The sequence below is a fragment of the Beta vulgaris genome, chromosome 8 (assembly GCF_026745355.1).
Source record: "Beta vulgaris subsp. vulgaris cultivar EL10 chromosome 8, EL10.2, whole genome shotgun sequence".
Classification (NCBI taxonomy): Eukaryota; Viridiplantae; Streptophyta; class Magnoliopsida; order Caryophyllales; family Amaranthaceae; genus Beta; species Beta vulgaris.
This window is the reverse complement of record NC_079209.1, coordinates 3,525,007-3,548,615: the sequence shown is the minus strand read 5'-3', so window position 1 is coordinate 3,548,615 and position 23,609 is coordinate 3,525,007. Positions and strand designations below refer to the sequence as shown.

General features: G+C 33.9%; 1 protein-coding gene across 1 annotated transcript; it reads left to right on the top strand.

Moving 5' to 3' along the window:
- The first annotated feature begins 9,767 nt into the window (after positions 1–9,767).
- LOC104884761 (non-classical arabinogalactan protein 31) lies at positions 9,768–12,252 on the top strand. Its single transcript, XM_010669450.3, has 2 exons — positions 9,768–10,418; positions 11,504–12,252. The coding sequence occupies exons 1-2, from the start codon at positions 9,830–9,832 to the stop codon at positions 11,818–11,820; spliced, it is 906 nt and encodes a 301-aa protein (XP_010667752.1). The 5' UTR covers positions 9,768–9,829; the 3' UTR covers positions 11,821–12,252.
- The last annotated feature ends 11,357 nt before the right edge of the window (positions 12,253–23,609 follow it).

The following is a 23,609-nucleotide window of genomic DNA, read 5'->3' as shown; positions in this document are numbered from 1 at the left end:
GGGACACCCAAAGAGGAATGCAAGCATTATATTATGGGACGGATAGAGTATCATTTATATAGAAAATTACTTCTCGTGACTCGGATTTTGGCATAATTAAAAGTTTACAATCATAAATACAAACTTGATAGCTTTAGGTAATTAGTAGCACAAGTAATTTATTTTTGCACTTATTTTTACTATTTTCAAACATATTTAACCATTGAATAAACAATATTCATATATAATAAAGAAAACCCAAAACTTAGAGCTCTAAATGTTTAAATATATATATATGCGGGTCAACATGCATATTTTGACAGGTTGCATTTGTCATGCGTCATTTGCAAGTCAAGTTCTTGCGAGTTATTTATCCATTATAGTACGAGTAGAAGTTCAAGTAAAAGTAAGTCTTATTCAAGTCAAGTTCAATTTGAAATAAGTTGAGCTCAAATCACTTTAGGTTTGGGTTGAGCTCGTTTGATTTTGGAAAGAGATCGTTTGTTTTTTTTAATTTGAGTGATATTCGAATCCAATCAAGTTGTTATCGAATTAGCTAGATCAAGTAATTCTTTGTATGAAGTTTAGGTCGTATCAGCTAGATAGTAGGTCATCGTGGGGTTTGGTGAAGTTCGACATGAGCCATTTTATTTAACCTGATGTGCATTATCAGATCATATTAGGATCATGTCATAAGTCCTAAAAAATTGTTTTTCCAAGTTCAAGTTTATCACAAATCGAGTTCAGGTTTTTGTCGTTTGACAAGTATTTTTAGTTTCGGTTTAGGTTAGTTTCAGTTTGACCCAATCTTGAATTTGGTCATATAAAAGAGTGGAGTAGTTAAAAAAAGTTATTGTAAATTTTAAATTTGAAAATCACCTTCAATTATCATGATTATTAATCTAGCTCTTGTAAACTTATCAAAAATTGATAGGAAGGAGGACGATGAAATAATTTTTCAAAAGGTGAAACACCCCCTGAAACCGAGCTGGGTAATCGATTGATAGTGTAAGTGGCAGTATATGATACATCAACCCAAAATTCCGCAGGAAAGTTAGAATGAATAATCATAGTACGAGCCATTTCAATGATATGACGATGTTTGCGTTCTGCAACACCGTTTTGAGCTGGAGTGTGGGGACAAGATTTTTGAAAAATAATACCATTGTCAGAAAAATGTTGAAGAAGAGGAGAATTGTCAAATTCCCTTCCGCCATCACTTTGAAATATTTTAATTTTGCAATTAAAAAGATTTTCAACCATCTTTTGAAACATAAGGAATTTTGAATAAGCTTCCGATTTTTGACGTAAAGGATAAATCCAGGAATAGCGCGAAAAATCATCAACAAACACAACATAATAGCGAAATAATTGATTTGACAAAACAGGAGATTGCCAAAGATCACTATGAATTTTATATAATGGATGTAGAAAGATATTCAACAGAATCAAAAGATAAACGATGAATCTTTCCTATCTTACAGCCTACACAATCATCATGAAATTTAGAGGTACATGTGATATATTTATTGGAACATAATTTTCCTATAATGCTAGAAGATGTATGACCCAGGCGAGCATGCCACACGTCACCCGACTCCTTAATGGCTAGGAAAGCAGGAACTGAAGGCTCAGGAGGGACAATGTTGGGCTGAAGAGGGTAGACACCTTGTTTACTGGTTCCCTGAAGCAGAACTTCCCCCGTTATCTGGTCCTTAACATAAACAGAATTTTTATCAAAACTCACAACACAATCATTTTCATGACACAACTTGTTAACTGATAATAAATTATGTTTTAATTAAGGACATGACAGACGATGATAAACGGAGGGGACGACTTGCGTTTTTAAAGTTAAATGTCCAGTACTTTTTATTGGGAGTAAGGTACCATTACCAACTACAACAGAACTAGACCCAGTATAAGGAGTTTTAATAGAGAACGTACCATCCTGAGGAGTCATGTGAGAAGCAGCTCCCGAATCCGGGTACCAGATGAGTCATTAGCTTCACCACCAACAGACAGTGCAGCTAAGGCTCGAGTGACACTTTCTGAGGATGAGGGAACAAAGCTATGATTAAAACGCTGGGGACAGTAGGCAGCTTGGTGACCTGGAAACCAACACAAACCACATGTATCGGAAGTAGGGGTAGAGGTAACATTGTTACTATGTGATGAATTAGTCCCTGCAGACGACAAATTATTAGTAATATAATCTAAGCAAGGCATACTATAGGATGACAAGTTAGAAAATTTACTTATACCATTTGAGTGTCCCCGATTACCATTGTAGTTGTTGTTTCCTCCAGGGCCACGATTATTACTGTTGCCACCATTCCCACCATTATTATTCCGAGCATTGTTGCCCCCACGATTATTATTACCACCGTTGTTTCTGTTATTCCTTCCCCGATTTCTCCCTCCAGAAGTAGTCTGGGAGGAGGAACTTGAACCAGGTTCAGTAGATTTAACGGCAAGTAAGGCATGATGTGACGATGACTCAGATACATCCTTAGAATGTATCAATCTTTGCTCATGCAGTAATAACTTGGGACGCAAATCATCAAAACTAATGGGGAATGGATAATGCAGGAGAGTAGTAACTATATGATCGTAATCAGAATCACGATCTAAACCAAAAAGTGTATACTGCACTAAATCTTGGTTCGACACAGGACACTGAATAGTAGCAAGGGAATCAGCAATCACCTTAATCTCACGTAAATATCCATCCATGGTCTGGGAAGTAGTCTTCTTAAGACGAGTAAGACGTCCCTTTAACTCCATTGATCGGGCCATACTAGCATGCATAAATCTAGTCTGTAATCTAGTCCAAATTTCCACAGAAGTAGATAAATCATGCACATCTACAAAAATATCCCTAGAAAGTGTGGCAAAAATCCAAGATTTTATTTGATGATCCACACGCAAATATTCATAGAACTGATTATTAGGAATAGAAGCACCATGTTCATCCAGAACAGTTGCAGGGGGAATAATAGCAGAACCATCAACCATACCAAGCAGATTATGAGAAAGTAATAAACAAGTAATTTGGGTTTTCCATAATAAATAATCTTCAGGTGAAGAGAGAGTTATCGTTACCAAATTACTAAGATTCGGAGCCGAAAGTTGATGAAAACCAATGGTTGGTGGTTGGGAGGACGCCGAGAACAACGGCGGTGGTTGCTGGGGCACCATAAAACCAGGCGAAAATCTCAGAGATGTGCGGGAGGAGGTTCCCGGTGAGGCGGCGTCAAGGCCGGAGTATGTGGCGGCAGAGGGCCCGGCGGTGAAAACAGGCCGCGAGAAGGAAGTGGCAGCGCTGAGCTGCAGGCCGTAAGATGCTGCTGTCGTCGCGGCAAAGACTGACGGCGACGAGAACGGTGGCGCGGCAGAGGATATGGCCGGCGGTGGCGGCGCCGGAGCAGCAGAGGCAGCGGAAGAGGCTGTGGGGAAATCCATGGCCAGGAAAGAAGTTACGTAAAAGAAGAAGGAAAAAAAAAATTAATTCTTTTACGTGAAAGAAAAAAAAAACGTGCTTTTGGTTTGTGTTTGTCGTTTAGCATGAAAACAAAAGCTTCAAAATCAAAATTCCGGTGAACAAAAATCGGTGGTTGGGAATTTTGTTGTGTTTTTTTTTTTCTTTTTTTTTTTTTTGTGTTTTTCTGTTTAGAAAAACTTAGGCTCTTAATACCATGTACAAGTGTGGGAATAATTGTGTTAACCTGTTGTAGGTTAACCTGGCATTCAATATATATAGTGTTTATAATACAGACCTATGACTATGAAAGGACCCTTCTACCCTTTACAATATAATATTATCCCTTTACATATAATATTATCCAATACTTATGCCTCTTATAGTGGCTAGTCCTTGATGGGTTTGGTTGGATAGTTTCAGATTTTATAGTCATGGCCATGGTTATAGATGTGTCTCTATGAGTTAGTTGTGAGTTGCTATTGGATTGTTAAAAAAGTATCCTTTTGTTCAGTTATTGGAATTGTTCGGAAATATTATGTTTCTTAAAATATGATTTTTTGAGTATGATAACGAGGAAATGATTTCGAAATTATTTTAGTTGGCTTAGTTTATAAACTAAGATGATTAGTGGGCAAGGTACAGGTGGATGGAAATAATTCAGATATGAGTTAAGACCAGATAAGGTCGAATATTGTGTTATGTTATATTATGTTAAGTTTCTGCCTGTACCGCCCAGCAATTTCTGTTACGTGAGTAAGCTATGCCAGCGATATATTTTTTTATATAATGAATTATTTTCCGAACAATTACCAAGTTTGTTTCTTATATGAAAAATGTTTGCGAACCAAAACCATTTTGACGGGCTGAAGTAAAGTTACTAAGTTTTTCATTTTTGTTTTGTATTTTCCTCTGTAGTGTGCAGGTCTATGTCGGAGGCTTGATGTGGAGCGAAAGACAGAGTTGGTTATGAAGTTGTAATTAGATTAATGATTCAGATGTTGTAGCTAGAAGTATTCAAGTATTTATTTGAGTATAAAATATTCTTTGTTTGGGAATCGAGTAAGGTATTATGTAATCTGTTGTTCGATTTTGAAGATGATTTATTGTGGGCCCTGACCCATAGGTCCAGGATCGTATAAAAAGGTTTGTTCCGCTGCAAGATAATGTAAATTCGAGGTTATTAAGTGTTAATTGAGATTTATAAATATTAAGTGTGATTAGCTAGCAGCTCGAAAGTGCGGGCTGTTACATGTTGATTGAAGTTAATTGATGCGGTTCGGAGCACAAAAGTTGATCAGTTAAGTAAGTAACTTGATCCAGTTTTAAGCTACACCGGATCAGTTAATCCCATACTGAATAAAAAAGTTGGTTGAACATGTATAGAAGAGAGAACTACAAAACATTCCAATTCAATCCACGCAAACATTCCAACTAAAAAAAAAGGCACATCTACAACAAAAAAGATGGGTGAAAGAGAAGGTGGAAAATTAACAACGTACAATTAAAGAAAATTTTACATTTAACAATAATAAAATCAAAATAATATAAATATGAATAATAGGTGTAAATAATATTGCATTACAAACATTCCAACTCCATTATCCCCATAACTTAATCATAAAAACAATTACAAAAATCAACAAGCTAAAGTAAAAAATCAAAAAAAAATTCAAGAATACCAAAAGAAAATGAAATTAGAATATGAAAAATCTTAAACCCTAGATCCAACCGTTATGAAGACGAAGTTTTATGAGAGAATCTCAAGCCCTCAAAGCTCCTTTAGCTCCATGGCCTTCTCCCTCATCGGCCCTCGCCTTGCGAAGAAATTTTAATTTGTGATCAATCAAAGGAGAAGAAAACTCAAAGTCCCTTACCCTAAGATGAAGGGGGAGTTTTGCAAAGACAAAGTTTTATGAGAAAGCAAGGAACATCATTCAGCTCATGAATTTCGTTTGTTATGGGTTTTCGCGAGAAGGAGAATTGAGTTCTGAGATATGAGATTTGAGTATCTAGATTTTCGTGAAAAGGAGGTTTTTGGTGGAAAGAAAGAGTTTGATTTGGGACTAGGACGACGATGAAGACACAACGTGGTGGTGACTAGTGTTTAAGGGTTTCGTGGGTGAGAGAGGGTGAAAGAGGATCAGAGAGTAAAGAAGAGAACTGAGTAAAAAAAAAAATGAGAGGGTTTAGCTAGGGTTTGTGACGTGAAAGAGGGGAAAGAGGAAGATGGTTGGGTGCCATTGGGCCTAATATAGTATTTAGGGTTAACTGATCCGGCTAGCTCGGATCAATTGACAAAATCGGATCAGTTCTTATTAATTGACCCAGTTCAACATATTACTTATCATTTAATTTAAACAACGAAATGTGTGGAAAGATACTAAATTAGCGGATCCGATTTTGGGAGAACTTGATTTGTTCTTTTGTGTCATTTAACCAATATAATTTCTCCACTAGTGAGAGTAATATTTGTTGAAAGTTTTGTGGAAGTTATAATCTTTTTTAGATGGTTAACTAGAAATTTTCTTAAGTTAGTAGAAATTTGAGTGGAAATTAGATCGACTCAATGACAAGTGTTATATCAAAAATTGGGGTAACATAATCAAGTATTAAGATGAAAGTTGTAAGATGAAAGGGAAACTATATTACTAAACAAAAGAGAAAATTAGGAAATTAAATGTAGGGGAATAGATGCTTATTATTGATATAGTAAAGCTATAAATATTTTCCATTTATATGTTGATACCTTACATGTATAATATTTAAAGATTGATGTTTGGGAAAGGATAAAACCACAAACATGTTATGTGGAACTTTATCCTCATACCATTTTATAGTAAGTGGAATGTGTTGTAGCCTAAAGATCGACGACTCTCAAAAGAACACGTGGATTCATCTGGATCGATCACGTGTTCCTTGCTTATTGATGAAAGTACAAGGCCAAAAGGAGATTGCTGAAGTACAAATATCAAATTTGGAGAAATACCAGCCCACCTTTATGGCCTGGCTTGTACTTAGGCCCAGAGTCCAAAAAAGGCACCTGCATAAGGTTGGATGATTTGTACTCTCCAATCGCTGCTTGTCACGTGTCATGTTTTCATTGCGTAGCCAATCAGATGCTCCTAAATTAGGGTGACCTCAAGGCACGACAATTATCTCAAACACAATAGATAGTCCTTGAAATCAGGAGAAAGGTACGTTTTTCAGGATAGTGTACTGTTACTCTGTCATAATTCTCTCTCTCTACTTTATCTCTCTTAAAGTTGATACCTGACTTAAGCTTCAGAGGGGGGAATACCACCTAAACCTCCAGGATGGATCCCTTTTTACATGTTCGATAATGGAGCTCGGGTTCGGTATCTTTTGATCAAGGCATTGTTGCACAAGTCTCTAGTTGAAGAACATGTTGTAGGAATAACTGTATTTTTACGAGTCTAGCACTACGTAATAGAGTGGGTCACCAAACTTTTTATTATTATGCACCCCTCCTAATTCATTTAGCGCAAATAAAATCACATTTAAATTCCTCTAGAAAAAAAAGACAAATTTAGTTAAATACAACAGACTAGAAATTGAGGAATACAAACCTTAGATTTTCATTTCTTTTTGACCAAGGAAAGAAAAACTAGGCCAAATACCCCTACCACGGAGGACAACCTAGTACAAACCTTGAATTAAATGAGGTAAATTTCCTTTTAAAAAATGATGAGTAAACTAATTAGGATAGAGGGAGCAGCATTATCAAAAGTTTGACCTAAAACTCATATGCGTTCACCAGTGGAAAAAAACACAAGGGTTGCGTTTTTATAAAACCGCAGCCCTTAATAGTAAAGGGTTGCAGTTAGCCTAAAAACCGCAGTCCTTCATAAACGAAGGGTTACGGTTTTTGAAATAACCGCATCCCTTAACCCACCCGCGAAAATATTATTTCTGTGGGCTTTTTTATTTTGAAAGGAATTCAGTGGGCATGCTTTTAAATATTTCAATACTCAACGCTCATTCTCTCTCTACTCTCACAAATCTCCGCAGCCCTCTAATCTCACAAAACCCTCAAATCCCTAATCTCACCTCCCTTCTGTCCAATGCCTCTCTTACAGTTTTTCTCCATAATTCGACCCTCGTTCATTCTTATCAATTATTGCCTGCATTTTCGATTCTTTTTTTTATTCTTAATCTCGTGCGTAAAAACCCCTAATTTTCAACTCGAATTCGGTGTTTTTTACAACAAAATTGGAGTTCTCTATGGAATTAGGTTAGATGAAGAAATAATTAAAATCAACCACATCAGCAACAACTACCAACAACAATGGGTAGCAGCAACAAACGGTGGAGGAATAACTTCGACAGCAACGCAAGATCGCACCACCAAAGGGGAAGATAGAGAGAATGGTGCTCCGGCGACCTGAAAAAAGCGGCAACAACGGCGCGAGACAGAGAAGGAAGCTCCGGCGATCTGAAAGAAGCGGTGGTCCGATGAGAGAGATGCGAAGAGGTTGAGAGACTGATGAGTGATTTAGAGATGAATCCAGTTTCAAATTCAGATTTGTTGTTTTTAGGGTTATCTCAACAAGTATTTGTTGGTTGCGCAGGTGTATCTAAGAAGAAGCAAAGTTTCTTGCTAGGTATATATGTTGTCACATTATCTTTCTTTATAATTTTGTTGATTTTTGAATTTCTTGAACTGTGATTCTGCTAGTTTGTTTAACGGCCATTGTCGTTTGCTGTAATGATTAGAATTGAGATCTATGTTCTATCTCAAACTTTTTCAATTTTACTACTTTGAAGTCATGAGAAATATTTATCAAGAATTTGTAATGAAAAAAATGTGGTCACAAGGCTCTGTAGATATTTCGTTTGTAGAATTTGTTATGTTCTCGATTTTTTGATATATTTAGGAGTAAAAAAATGCAAAAATAAAAAAATGATTTTTTTGGGTCACAAGGGCTGCAATTATGGTCAAAATCGCAACCCTTTCTACAAAGAAAGGTTGCGATATAGGCCCAAAACCGTAGTTCTTGGTAATGAAGGGTTGCGGCAAAGAACTGCAACCCTTCATTTTTGCCGAAGGGCTGCTACGACAAGGATTACGGGTCAAAAACGCAGCCCTTGCGTTTCTTCCACGCACTAGCGGTTGTTCGGTAAATATATAGGAAATTGAGCATAAATTTTAAATTTTGAACCTGTTTAGAGGATTGACCTGTCAAATTATATGATATTTGTGATTGTTGATAGAGGATTAAAACAACAATGTGGACCCAAAATGAGAATTTTTGGAAAAGCTAATTAATAAGAAAACTTTTTAGTGAGAGTTATTTGAGCATGTTCATTTGAAATGACAATTACACTACATTACATTATTCAAGTAGAATTTATTATTAATATTAAATGCTTGACAAAGTGTTCATCAAAATATTAAATTGAGTAGATAAATTATAAAAGACCATAAAAACAACGAGAATGAATATGGAAAAAATGTACCCAAAATTCCAAAAGGAGGTTAATCAAATCAAATATATAAGACACGTATATACTTCTAGAGTTAAAATCCAAAAGAATTTTGAATCTTTCTTTGCCTATACCTCTCATATTTCATATTCCTCGCCTCAATCTTCTTCATCTATACATATATTGAACAAGGAGGATATACAAAAAAAAAAATCTTGTAAGATCTTTGAAGGAGAAAGAGAGTAGGCTGCATGCATATATCTATCAACCAGTCATAAGCCACATGACCGAATCTGATAAAAAATAATACTCCCTAAAATTGAAATTTTCATAAGTTAATTGATTGTTCAAAGTTAAAACCTTATAGAATTGTTCTATATATAGTTAGGAGTTTAGGACCCTTAACATTAATTTTTCCTACATTCAACTATACATCAACTAATCATATATATAATAGTTAAAATTCATGTAAAACAACAAATACAATTAATTAGTCATCAAACAAAATCATAGTGTTTCCTACTTCTTATTGCAAGTAGTAAACAATAAAATTAAAGCGAGTCATCATCATGCATAGCCTCATAGAAGTAATAAATTAAGAGTACTGAGTACACAAGTAGTATGTTTTTACCCATGGGCCATGGTACATGAATCATTTCAAAACATCCTACTTCCTAGTCTCCCATGCCTGATGCATCTTTTACTAGAGTTAAAAATCTTTAACCCATCTATTGCTAAAAAAAAAAACCGTTGTAACTACAGTCTACACTTCATACTTTATACTATAGGAGTAAATTCCAGAGTTTCACGTTCACAACATACCTGAACCCTCTATAAATACAGTAGTGAGCACCACACCTCTCTCACTCACATTCTTCTACTATATCTCTCTCTCTCTCTCTTCATTACTCTCGCAAGAAAATGGGAAGTATTCACCTTCTCCAAGCATGCGCAATATTAATCTCATTACTTGTAATAGTAATACCAAGCAGCTTTACTGCAACTTCTGCTGAGCTTCTTCCCATCTTTCACTCTCATCCTTACTCTTTTGCTCCTTCTCTAGCACCTTCACCCGCCCCTTCCCACCACCACCACCACCACCATAACCACCACTCTCCCTCTCCTTCGCCGGCTTACTCACCAGCCAAGCCACCTACTTCGGCTCATGCCCCCGCTCATTCTCCTTACAGCGCCAAGCCGCCAACTAAGGCGCATCATCATGCACATGCTCCTTACTATAGTGCTAAGCCACCAACTAAAGCTCATGCACCTGCTCCTTACTATAGCGCTAAGCCGCCAACTAAGGCTCATGCTCCTGGTCATTACAGCGCCAAGCCGCCAACTAAGGCTCATGCACCTGCTCCTTACAGTGCCAAGCCGCCAACTAAGGCTCCAGCTCCATATAGTAAGCCGCTGCCGAGGAAACTGGTTGCTGTTCAAGGGGTTGTTTACTGTAAGAACTGTTCTTATGCTGGTGTTGATACTCTCTTGGGTGCCTCTCCTCTTTCTGGTTTGTTTCTTTCTCCTTTTTTTTCTCATTATTGTTTAAGGTTTTTATGGGGCTATATTTTCAAGATGGGCGTAACAGAATTAAACTAAAAAAAGTAAAGTGTAACTTTTTGTTCCTACTACGATGAGTTTCCACCGCTCTGGGCGAGTGGACTAATCTCCTGTGAGAGTTTGAATGGGTATCTCAAAGGGCAGTATTCCTTTCAATTGAAATTTTTTCCATATCCAAGGCTCGACTATGAGACCTTGGTTAAGAAGCGAGAGGCCTTAATCACTCACGCCAACCCCATTTGATAAAGTGTAACTATTTTGGTGAAACATGTGAAAATTTTCAAAATAAAACTTGGTTCTTGTAAGTTAGTCTTAAGTCTTACATTGAGTTAATTGATAATATTTTTTAACTAATTTATACTCTATTTTCTTGCTATTATAAATTTATAATGATCAAAATAAGTGTTGGATTCATCTTCACATATATACTTTTAAAATATCAACTTTTTATAAATTTTACTCATACGCGTACAATTAAAAATATTAATAATTAATAAGCATATTGGATTACATACTTACTTGAAAACGTAAATGTAACATTTATTCAGAAATGAATGAAATACATAATAGGTTTAAGAAAATAAAAATATTTTATTTGTTCCATTTGGCCAAGAAAAATGGGGTATGGTGCCCAAAACACATTATGTACTTTCAAAGCGGACAAGTTAATGCCCGTCCCAGAATAATCTAGACATTTGGTTAAATACATATTTTTAAGGAGATAAGTTGTATAATTTTCAAATATTATATCTATTTTTTTAATGATATATTTATTTTTTAGGAGATAAGTTGTATAATTTTCAAACTTATTAGTCTTTTTATTCGTGTTTATTAAACCTGATCTGAACTTTTTTAAAATTAATTAATAAACTTTAATTTTACTTATTTTTAGTAAATTGAATTTGTTAGTTCTAATAAGAATTAATCTAAACTTATTTGAACTTGTTTTTTCTTGTAAAATACCGAAAATAAGGTATACAAAATATACCTGATATTATTGTTTTATTAATCTTGTAAAAATGTTGTGGAATGCAGGAGCAACGGTAGAGTTAAGGTGCAGGAACACAAAGTACACGATAAAGAAGACATCAACAACAGACAAGAATGGGTACTTCTTCTTGCAAGCCCCAAAATACATCACCACCTATGGGGTCCACAAATGCCGAGTCTTCCTAATAGAAATGCCCAAGAAAGGTGGGCCCTGCTCCCATGCAACCAATCTCAACGGTGGAGTTTCAGGCGCTTTTCTCTTCTTTAACAAAAAGTTGACCCCACCACCTAAACCTTTGCCCTTCTCTCTCTTCACGGTGGGACCCTTGGCCTTTGAGCCTCCAAAGTGTTACAAACACTAGCAAGTACCAAGTGACGGAAAAACTTTATCTATCCAGCGGATGATCCACCCATTAGATATAGATTTTAATAATTAGTAGAGTACAACTCATCAGAATTAATTATTTTATAGTCGTCTATTTCTTATGAGTAGTCTGTTCAATGGATAAATATATCAATCTCCGCAAGTGACTGAATGAGTGAGTAGTTCTAGTAGTATAATGACTAGTGAGTGGTCAAAAAATGATAGTTCAAATTTCGAAAGTTTACTTATTTAGTTCCCCATGCCTTTGCTGGTTTGTCTTCTTTTTAAGCTACTGTGATGTTGTCGGGTGTTATTGTTGGTAGAAGATATGATAGGGAGAAGAGAAAAAAAGAGTGGTAGGACAGTATGGTGCATGTACGTCTTTTAACAAGGAAGAACAATAATTAATGGGAAAGATTATTGCATGGTACTGTTTAAGTAGTTGCTGGTAACCACTTCCAAAAGATTGTTGTGGTTTTTACTTCACTTCTTGAATAGTTCTGTAAAGGTTTGTTACGTAGTTTTAGTGTTTATCATGTGGGTTAATGCTGCAAAAAAAAGATCGTATCCGCTTCAGAATACGTTGGTTGGTGTGAATTTATTTAGTTTTGTTCTTGGATCGCTAGTGGAAAAAAACGAAAGGGCTGCGATTAAAACAGGTCTAAGGGCTGCGTTTTTGGCCAGCAGCCCTTTCCGTAGTAGCCCTTCACAATGAAGGGTTGCGGTTTTGGGCCTAAAATGCAGCCCTTCTTTTTACAAAGGGTTGCAGCTTTGACCATAATCGCAGCCTTTTTGACCCAAAAAAAAAAAAAATTTGGCAATTTTTTACTCCTAAATATATCAAGAAATTTACAACAAGAAAAAACAAAAAAAATGAATCAACAAACAAAACGAAATTATTTATTAACAATCAACAAGAACATCAAATTACAATCTACAGTCAAAAAAAAAAAAGAATGAACGAAATTATATATCAACAAGAACGAACGAAAATAAAAAAACGAAATTACATATCAAGAACAGCCGAAATTTACAGTAAGAAAAATGAAAAAAAACGAAAATGAAAAAAACGAATGAAAACTAAGCCAGCACAGTCGAAATTCCTGGATCCCCTTGCTCCATTTCATGATCCTTCTTCCGACTGCCAAACTCCTCATGCCTTTCAATATCATTATCTAACTACTGACTGTTACCTTTAATTTTACAAATGATAATAAACCAATAGAAGGTAAAAACAAAGCCTTCCTTTCGAGATTCAACTGTAAATAGAGTAACTATTAATAATAAGAAAAGGAATATAACCGAATAGAAGGTATTCTCTTTCTCTCTCCTCTTTCTACGTCTGTTGATGTTGTCGTTGTTGTTATTGTTGTAAGATGATGACCGACATGGTGATGACAAGGGAGGGTGAGAGAAGGAAGGAGGGTGAGAGAGGCGTGCGTGAGAGAGAAGGGAGGAGGGTGAGAGAGGCGTGCGTGAGAGAGAGAGGAGGGTGAGTTTTAATTTGTGAGAAACCCTAAAGCCCTTGCAATTTCTTTTAAATTAAAGTCATTTTAAAAAAAAAGCCCATAAAGGGCTGGGTTTTCTAAACCCAGCCCTTTATTATTTAAAGGGTTGCGCTTTTAAAAAAACCGCAACCCTTTATTACTTATAGGGCTGCGGCTTTTGGCTAACCGTAGCCCTTCACTAAAAGGGCTGCGGATTTTGGGCTAAAAACGCATCCCTTGCACCGCAGCCCTTCCGTTTTTTCCCCTAGTGTGTGGTTTTAGTGCATATTTCGACTTTTAATAAATCTATTAATGAAAAATTAGTAATTAGAAAATATATTTTGGGACAAAACTACAAGACTCTACATGACAATTTTTTCCGTAATTCCTTTAATTTGTTCACTTTTAATTGTAATACTGCATTTATTTATTTTTAAATGCAACAAGCTACTTTCCTATTATGTGTGTTTAATTTAGTTGCAATATTATTTGTTATTTTGGATAATCTTTCTCTCTATATCTCTCCTCATTACGTTGTCGAATCCATCAAGCTTGGTGAGAGCACCAATATATTCAAGTTATTTTGTGTTGCTAGTGATGTGTTTGAAGATATCAAAACAAAAAGACCTATTGATGATGATACATAAATTGCTTTTGACGCACAAGGAATCTTGTGATCTTCATCATGTTAGAAAACAGGGTGTTGTAGTTTGATTAATGCGGAACAATATCAATGAAATAATAAGGGTGAGAAAAATAATAAAGATGAACAAACAAAGAATACAAGGATTTACATGGTTCAGTCAAATTAGATCTACGTCCACTAGTGGGGGATTAGAGCTTCTTCACTATATGGAGAAAAACCATAGAGAATAATACAAGGAGTCCTAAAAATATTAGAGGCTAAAAGTATTTCAAAAGTTGTGTGTTAAATAATGAACACCAAGAAGCCCTTTTGTAACATAAAGAACCCTGTACAAAACCCTAAAAGATAACTCAAAACAAAAAATAGTCAAAAACCGTGTAACAGCTAAGCCATCCGATCGGGTCGGGTGAGAAATTCCTCATGCCATTGACGTCGTGGGCCCAATCGGACAACGTCCGCCCGGTCGTAATTCGCAATGGACTCCCGATTGTGCGGGCCTGCGAAAACCAATTTTGATGAAGTTTCAATGCATCAACTTTAACAAATCTCCACCTTGACTTGAAATCGTTCAAACAAGGTAACTCCACCTTGAACCAAGAAGCAATGCTCATCCAAAAATCATAGAACCTCCCTTAAACAAAATTCCAGCCATAAACCTACCCATTGTAGGCAATTCAGAAAACGGACATCTTCTATAATTGTGTCCTATGCGTCTTCGAACACAAAAGTCTGTATACAAAACCATCACATGGCCTAGATCGAGAGTATAAAGTCACCAACGTCAAGCATGCTTATTCAAACTGATCAAACTTTCTTCAAAACACTTCTTCATCTCAACAACAAACTCAAAGGCAATTCTAGAAAACTGAATGACAACAATAATTTCCAAATTGCAATTATACTTAATAAACACAAAAGTACCAAATTTGAGATAAGAAATAGCATAATTAGAACAATAATGCATAGCCAAGATTGCTAACTTGTCATAAACTCAAAAACAATCTATCATAGACTCCAAAAAGAAAATTCACGCGGTTTTAAAAGGGCACCAAACATAAAGAGATCGTAGAAACTGCAAACCCAAATCTTGTAACCCTAAAGTGCAAGATCATCATCAAGAACTTATATTGGGTGCACCCTGCACTACCAATTTTTACTAGTGGTCAGAATACCACATACTATTGGCCTGGGTACAGTGAGTGTCATAAATGATGTCGAAGCTAACTTTTCTCGACACATATTCACGTTATTAGGCTTCAAATCAATGAAAAAATAGGATAAATGAAAGAAAAAGGAGATTTGGGGAAAAAATTAACACGGATTCCCTGCCATCGGCAAGAAAACTTAGCTACAACGTCATTGTCAATTAGGATACATTCTGGAAAAATTAGCGGCAGTAGCCAGAAATACGACTCTCAATCAACAAGGACAAAATGTAATATGTTTTTATCATAGGTTGAATCGATCATTGGAAGAAGATTAGGCCAAAAATTAGGATACATTCTAGAAAAATTAAACTTCCATCAAAGAGAAGCAAATGAAAGGCTTTCATCAAAATTCTCGTTGAACCGAGAATGAAGTTTTCATTTTGCACACTCGTTGCACCTAGGCCCATAATTTGGTGTGTTTTGCAGTTTGGCTACTAGTCAAAGTTGATGGTGTTGGTGGTGTTAATGCACCCGCGCTATAGTTTGTGGTGTTGAGCCTAATTTTGTGTAATTTAATTAGTTCCCTCTGCGTGCGTGGCCCAGATCATGATACCATTTGTCATCACATTTTCTCTTGTATATACAGATTAATCTAGTATGTACTAGAATTACATTTATACTCAAAAAAAATAGTTAGTGATAGATGACAAGATCAATTGAAAAGCAGTGAAGCCTTTCATGGTGGTCCGCTGTCTAAAATTGATATACTTCCTCCGCTTTTTTAGTTCTATTCAAATGATTTGACATGTTAGTAATGCACAATTGTGAGTAAAAGTTATAGATAATTGATATTATGAATTTATAAAACAAGAAAAATCTAACATGATCTCAAATGACATAATTTTCCTTATGATTTGACATGTTAGTATCAAAAGTCAATATAGCACAAATATAAAAGAAAAAAGTATGATTCTTCTCTACTCTGTTGGAACTTGGAATATAAGAAACTCTGGCCAACAAGAAGGGGGAGTGAACTTATACATAAATTCACTTAAATCACTAACCCAAACTTGAAATATAGAATAATACTAGTTGGAATAATCACAAGTACTCCCTCTGTCCCAGATTACGATCTTGATACTTATCAAGGCACGTAATTTTATATGGTAAGTTGTTGTTTGATTATCAATCGTGGTTAGAGTTGGTAGGTAATAAGAGTGGTATTATTTTATTTGAAGGAGATAGAGTGTGGGCCAATAGTAAAAATGTAGAATGAATAAAATAATAATGGATCACATCTCAAAATAGAAATGTAAAAAAGTATTTTGAGACAGATAAAAAAGAAAAGTGTAAAGAGTATTTTGGGCTGGAGAGAGTATGATGAAGTAACAATAAAACTTGAAGAACCAATGTGGTTTGACTCAATTTGTAAATCTAAGATACTAGATTTATATGAAGTATTTTTCACTAAGGCAGACACCCTTTCTATTTTAAGAAGTTTCAAATTAGATGTTACACTTTCATTTTGGGTAATAATTTCTCTCTATCTCTCTCCTATCAAATGGGACCCTTTTGTTTTCTTTCTCTATCTCCCTCCTCCCCAAAAATTATCTAGGAGTCCGTGATAAAAATATAACATATAAAAAAAATGGAGGAAGAATATATATATATATATATATATATATATATATATATATATATATATATATATATATATATATATATATTAGAGTGTCATAAAATAAATCAAGTTATATTATTCTTGCAAATTCTCGTTGTGATATAAATAAAATCTTATAACCACCTCAATTCTTTTTCGTTAGAACTTATTTTCTTCATTTAATTTTAAGAGTATTTACAAAAGTGGAACTTTTTAGAAACGCAAAATGAGCTAGCTAAGTGTCTATTACTTCCTCTATTATTTAACAAGTATAAGGAGATAGAGAAACACAAAGAACATATACAAATTTCGTAATATAAACTTTCGAATAAGGAAAATGTTACAATATTAAAAAAATGTTACAATAATAATAATAAAAAAAAGGAAATATCAAACAAAAAATGGTGGTCCAATTGGAAAGAGATCTTGAATTGTGCACGTCTCATAGGTTGTTAAAGGATGTAGTACCCGGTGGTAGACACCCCTCCTCCGAGCATCCCTTAGAGGGACACCCGAGCATCCCCTGCAGGGGGAATGACAAACCAATTCCAAACTGGTTCGTTCTATCTTGGGCCTGCTGCTCTGTGAAGCCAGCAGTTCTTTTTCCCATATATGAGAAAAGCCACAACCTTTACTACCAACAACATACACAAATCCAAATTCTATTGTTCCACCATTTTAATGCTCCCCACTTAAGGTTACAAGCTTGCGTCACCAAGCTCAGCGATATAAACATACTTAACGGTATATATTAATATGTATGAACTTCTTTAATTAGCCGATGTGGTATCTATTAATATGTATGGACTTCTTTAATTAGCCGATGTGTATGGACTTCATTAATTAGCCGATTTCAAGAGAGTATCCATAAGCTTGCACATGCATATCAACATTCTTGATGCAAGGAAGTATATCTCTACTGGTATCTGGTATCTGGTATCTGGTATCTGGTATGTACTGGCATTATATTGTCACTTCTCAATCCGGAAAGCTTATTCATGAAATCAGAGGTAAATATAGCTCGATCGCAGGCTGCGTTGCGTAGGATTCGCATTAGTAGAAGGCCTGAAAGGTGGGATGAGATGAGGCAGAGCTTTAATTTAGAGATTGCATAATTAGCTTAACAAGATGTAGGATTCACCAGATTTAAAGAACGTTAATGAGCATTGTTGTGTATCTAGTTTGGACCGAAAGGAATTGTCAAATATTTCCTCCGTTTAGAAATAGTTGTACCATTTAGATCTATTTTGTGCACTATTCACATCTTACGCTTAGACTAGCATTTTTTGCACGCTATGCGTGCGTGTCCTGTTAACTTTTTTGATCTTATCATCAATTAGTTATTAATCAGTATTACAAAAACTTTAATTTGAAAATATATTTATAATTATTATTAATTTTTTAACTATATTTTTCTTAAATCAATGTTTCATTGGTTTTTTTAGTTATCTGTTCATCATTATTCAAATATATTATCGAGAGTAAGAAATATACAGTAGAAGAAAGTTTGTGCTCAAATAAAGTGGAAAAAATTTGTGTATCAGGTTCAATGGTCGAAAAGAGTTTGATTTACATAATAGAGATTTGAAGATTTGAAACATTGATTTAAGAAAGGAAAGGGGGGCAAAATAGTCAGCTCACAAGAGGACACCATTGCTCCCCCCTTCCCTTATGTAATAGAGATTATCTTTGGTGATTTATATTTTAGGAAAAACATAGTCATGTGGATCTTGTTAAATTTGTCTCGATGCAAATTTTTATAATATAAACTTTTTATCATTTTTACTTATTGATAATTAAAAATATTAATGGTTGAAATCATACATCGGCATGCGTGAAAATTTGATATGGTGCAACTATTTTTAAACGGATGAAGTATATTCAACAAGATACTATTGCCGTATTCAAGCAAACAATTGTTAGCCTACACTTGCTGTTTGAAAGGTAGGAGACTAGGACACTAGGTAATTTATTGCACTTCTTTAATTTATAGACGGATTATAAAAATCCGTCTCTAATTTAGATATGATTATTTTATTATACATCTATAATTTAGGGACGGATTTTAAAAATCCGTCTCTACATCAGGGACAAATTTTAAAATCCGTCTCTAAACTAGGGACGGATTTTTGAATCAGTCTCTAATATTTCTTCTACATATTACCAATATTACGTAGAGAAGTATACAAGTTGTATTTGGTGTAGTTGGTTGGAGCTTCTTCTCGTGTCTTTGAGGTCACAAGTTCGATTCCTACGAACATCGGTTCTTGCATTGCGACTGTGGATTTCCCTTATCCTTTCCCTTGTAGAGTTGAACCGGGTTTACTTGAGTGATATTCCGAACTAGTAATGAGATTGACTTGAACTAGGTAGGTAATGATAGGTGATTAAATATAATCACGACAATATTAGGAACTATATCTTGTTGTTAATTTCGTTTATTTTTATAATTTTCAGTGAATTTAGAGACGAATTTTGAAAATCTGTCTCTAAATCCATCTCTAAGCCCATATAGCGACGGATTTGATCTATTTAGAGACGGATTTTGTCCGTCTCTAAATGGACTTTTTTTTGTAGTGTTATATCCCAAAATAGAAATGTAAAGAGTAATCTGAAACAGATAAAAAAGGAAAGTGTAAAGAATATTCTGGACCGGAGGAAGTATGATGATGGAACTATAAAACTTGAAGAATCGATGTGGTTTGACTCAATTTGTAAATCTAAGTGCCCGTTCGTTATCGTTTTTTGCTTTCAATTTTCAATTTTTTTAACCTAAAAAGCAAAAATAGGAAACCAGAAAAAATAGTTCTCACTTTTTAGTTGTCAGTTTTCAAAATCATTATGTTCCCAATAAATTTGATTATTAACCTAGGGCCTGTTCTCCCCAGCTTATTTTCAGTTCAGTTCAGTTCAGTTCAATTCAGTTCAGTTCAGTTCAATTCAGTTCAGTTCAGTTCAATTAAGTTCAGTTCAGATCAGTTCAGTTCAGTTCAGACCAGTTCAGTTCAGTTCAGTTCAGTTCAGCTCTTGACAATACTTTTACTCTCACATATCACTATTCATTTCAGTTCAGTTCAGTTCAATTCAGTTCAGTTCAGTTCAGATCAGTTCAGTTCAATTCAGTTCAGTTCAGTTCAATTCAGTTCAGTTCAATTCAGTTCAGTTCAGTTCAATTCAGTTCAGTTCAGTTCAGTTTAGCTGTTTTATGCCGAAGAGAACAGGCCCCTAGTCATTATTGAGCTAATTTTCAATCTAATATTAGACTTATCATTGCCTAATTTTAATTAAAAAGTATACGGTCTTTTATAAGACAAACTCAAGAAATTAACAACCACAACTCGCATTAATCAGAATTAACTAAACATGTGAACGTGCATCAATAGAACACACGTGCTTTTATAATCTAACTAGTTATTAGGCCCGGGCTATGCCTCGGGTAAGAAATTATTTCATTTATTAATATAATACTTTATGATAATAACACTAAATACAACCTAGCCTAGTGGTTAAAATTTTAGTATATGTACTTGAGGTCTCGGGATCAAACCCTATACTATGCAATTTCTTAATTTTTTTATTGTACATGAATTACATGAACTAAAACTCCCTGGGGAGAGCACCACGTGGCACAAATTTTTGTCTTCGTACGCCTTTTAATATATTTGTACTAGCTTTCCACCCGTGCAAAAATGCACGGGAGATTTTATGTAGAAATGATTTGGAGCCATGTATAATGTACGACAATATTATTTTGTATACTAAATAGTTGTTTTTATTCGAAATATATTGAATCCGTGATTATTAGAATCCATGTATTTAAGATTAAAAGAATATAAAAAGTAAAATTATATTTAATATATATAAAAATCATTTGTTACAACATTTTGAACTTTAAAAATATTGTAATCGTGATATATATACATTTATAATTACGTAAATGAAACAAAAAACACATTGAAATGTGGGGGAATACCTTGTTTATAAATTTAAGAGTTTAGGATATTTCTCCGAAAATCATGATTTGAATAGTAGCTGGTTGATTTCAAGTTTTCATAATCATATCGTGTATTAAAAATAAATTTTAAAACCGACTTACGACCCATATGTATGTTCAGTGATTGATGTAACTAATGTCATGATAAAACATGTGACCAGCCAACTTTTTTTTTTGTTGCTTAGCAAAGGTTTGCTTTCTCTTAGTTGGTTTTAGGTTGTAACTGTTTGCTCTAATTAATATAATTACTTGCTTAGCAAAAAAAAACTTTCTTAAAACAAAAAAAGTTAAATGAAGAAGCTTTTGTTATGCCTATCGTTTTATACAGAGGCTTATATAAAAACACAATGCGCAGCACTACAGTCACTCAATCATGCAACAACTTTCAGTCCTTGCTTTCTGCAGTTTCGCCCAACTCCTCTCTCTTATTAAACTATCTTGTTACATTTTTTTTATGATATGATTATCCAAATTGTATTAAAAAACAATCTCAAAGTTTATATAGCATGATTTTCATCAAAGTGAACGGGGTTATTTCTAAATTCTAAGTAAAAAAATTTATTTAAAGAGACAATCACTCAAGAAAATTATACAAATATGGCATTTTTTTCTTGATTTGCCTTTGATTTCTTAATCACCATATGACTTGTTCTTTTCCATATTCTTTTCGATTTTTAGAATTGTATTGTAGAACAATTTCAAACTTCTATATTTACATTTCAACATACTCGTGAATGAGGTGTATCTCGTAATTTTAGGTTGAAATATTTATTATGGCCTTGTGATTAAAAAATTTAGAATCTTGTAATGAGAATAGTTTAAAACTGGCTTACGACCCTTGTGCTGTAAGATTATGACTTGTGAATTATCTATAATTAGTAGTATGATTGTACTTATTTTATTAGAACGGACCTTATAAAAAATGGACCTGCTTAGAGTCATTTATTTAACTTTAACTAACTTTTTAGCGGTAAAACTTGTCTCATAGATACTTTAAACTCACGTAATTTTATGCCATTGTTCCTTATAGTCTATTTTAAATGTCTATATTAATTTCTTTACACACAAAAACAAAGTATAGCCCCCCTAATACCATGGTTCTCATGTGTGAGTGGACATAATTTATGCTACTAATAAATTTGATCGAAAATTTTTAGTATAGGTTTTTGACCCCTGCAAATTACATGGGAATGATAAGTATAAGATTTTATGATAGTTTCGCCAAAAATATGTTGTAAAGTTCATAAATATTTACCGAAATATTATAAATTAAGCCTATGTATTAAATATTATTTAATCAAAGTAAAGAGTGATTACGTTTTCCATCATTTTTTTAAAAAAACATGTGAGTTAATTTATCAAATAGACAATATATTTCATTTATATATCTTTCATTAAGACGCTCCTTATTGGGATCTAGATTTCGAGCACCAAGTCAATAACTCTTGTATGATTTTTAGTACTGAAATTATGATTGGTTGTACTGTTAGATATATCCGATAAAGGGCTCTTATGAGTTAACAATATAATTTTTTTTCTTATCTTACTGTTATGTAGCACAGTCCACAAAAATATTCTTCAACTATATCTAAAAGCATACATCATATATCAAGTACGTACATTATGCATCAAAAAAGAAAAACCAATTTTTTAACCTAATAATTAGTTATGTATACATCAAAAAATAAAAACCATAGTAATATGTTTAAAAATTATTTTTTTTATATATAACCTTAATATCAACTTATACAATAAGATATCAAACTTTATTTTCAACTCTTTATATCAAGCTTTATATACAATACTTTATAAGTTGTTACACTTTATAACAAACTTATACAATTGTTTGTATTCAGATTATTCAGGGAACTTAAATGAGATACATTCTTATATTGATGTACCATATATTAAACTTCTTTATGAACAATTATCCATTACCAACCGCCAATCTTCTTCCTCTTCGATTTTCCATCAAAACCCTCCAAAAATTAAGTCCAAATAATACGCCTATTCATCTTCTAAAATCTAGAAACTTCAAGCAAATCAAATTACAATATCTCATTTATAAGTAGCTACATTTTTATACTTTAAAGCCACAAATTATCGATCAAAATTATACTCCAACATCTTGAATTGTTATCTTCTCAAGTCATCGATTTTTGCAACAACAACAATTATAAAACTCACGCATGTAGGTTTTGTGAAGAAATTAAGCCTTTGATTATCTTTATCTTCTTCTCATTTGAAGCATGGTTACTATAATCCCTTAATGCAACCAAGGTGTACATCATTCGATCTACAAAGTGAAGAAGATTTAAAGACCGCATGCAAAACCACAAATCTGTGAAGCAGTTGGATTGAATGGAGTTCGAATTTTTTTTCTAAATGGGTCAATATTATAGGTTGGAATTATTTGGTAAGTTTATTTTAAAAAAAATGATTTTTGACTAACTATGATGAAATTTCCATGATTTTATGTTTGCATGTAGTTTTTAGCAATTAGATATATCTTATAATTATAATACTAAAATGAGTCATATAATTCCTAAAATTGATAACAGTGAGTGAGGAGAATCAAGATTCAAATTATTTGAAACAATAACATGAGGTTGAAATGAAATAGTGAATATGCCAATTTATAGAAAATATTCTAATTTATTACAGTTAGTGAGTGAGAAACCTATTGAAAAAATCAAAATTCTAAGTTTTAACAGTTAGTGAAAATTAATTTAATATATTAGTAGTATAACGGTCATTTAGGAATTTAGAATTGAAATTTAAATTAGGATGAATGCACATTTTAATTTTCTGGACAATCATTTTATATTAGGGTGTGATTACATGAACATCTT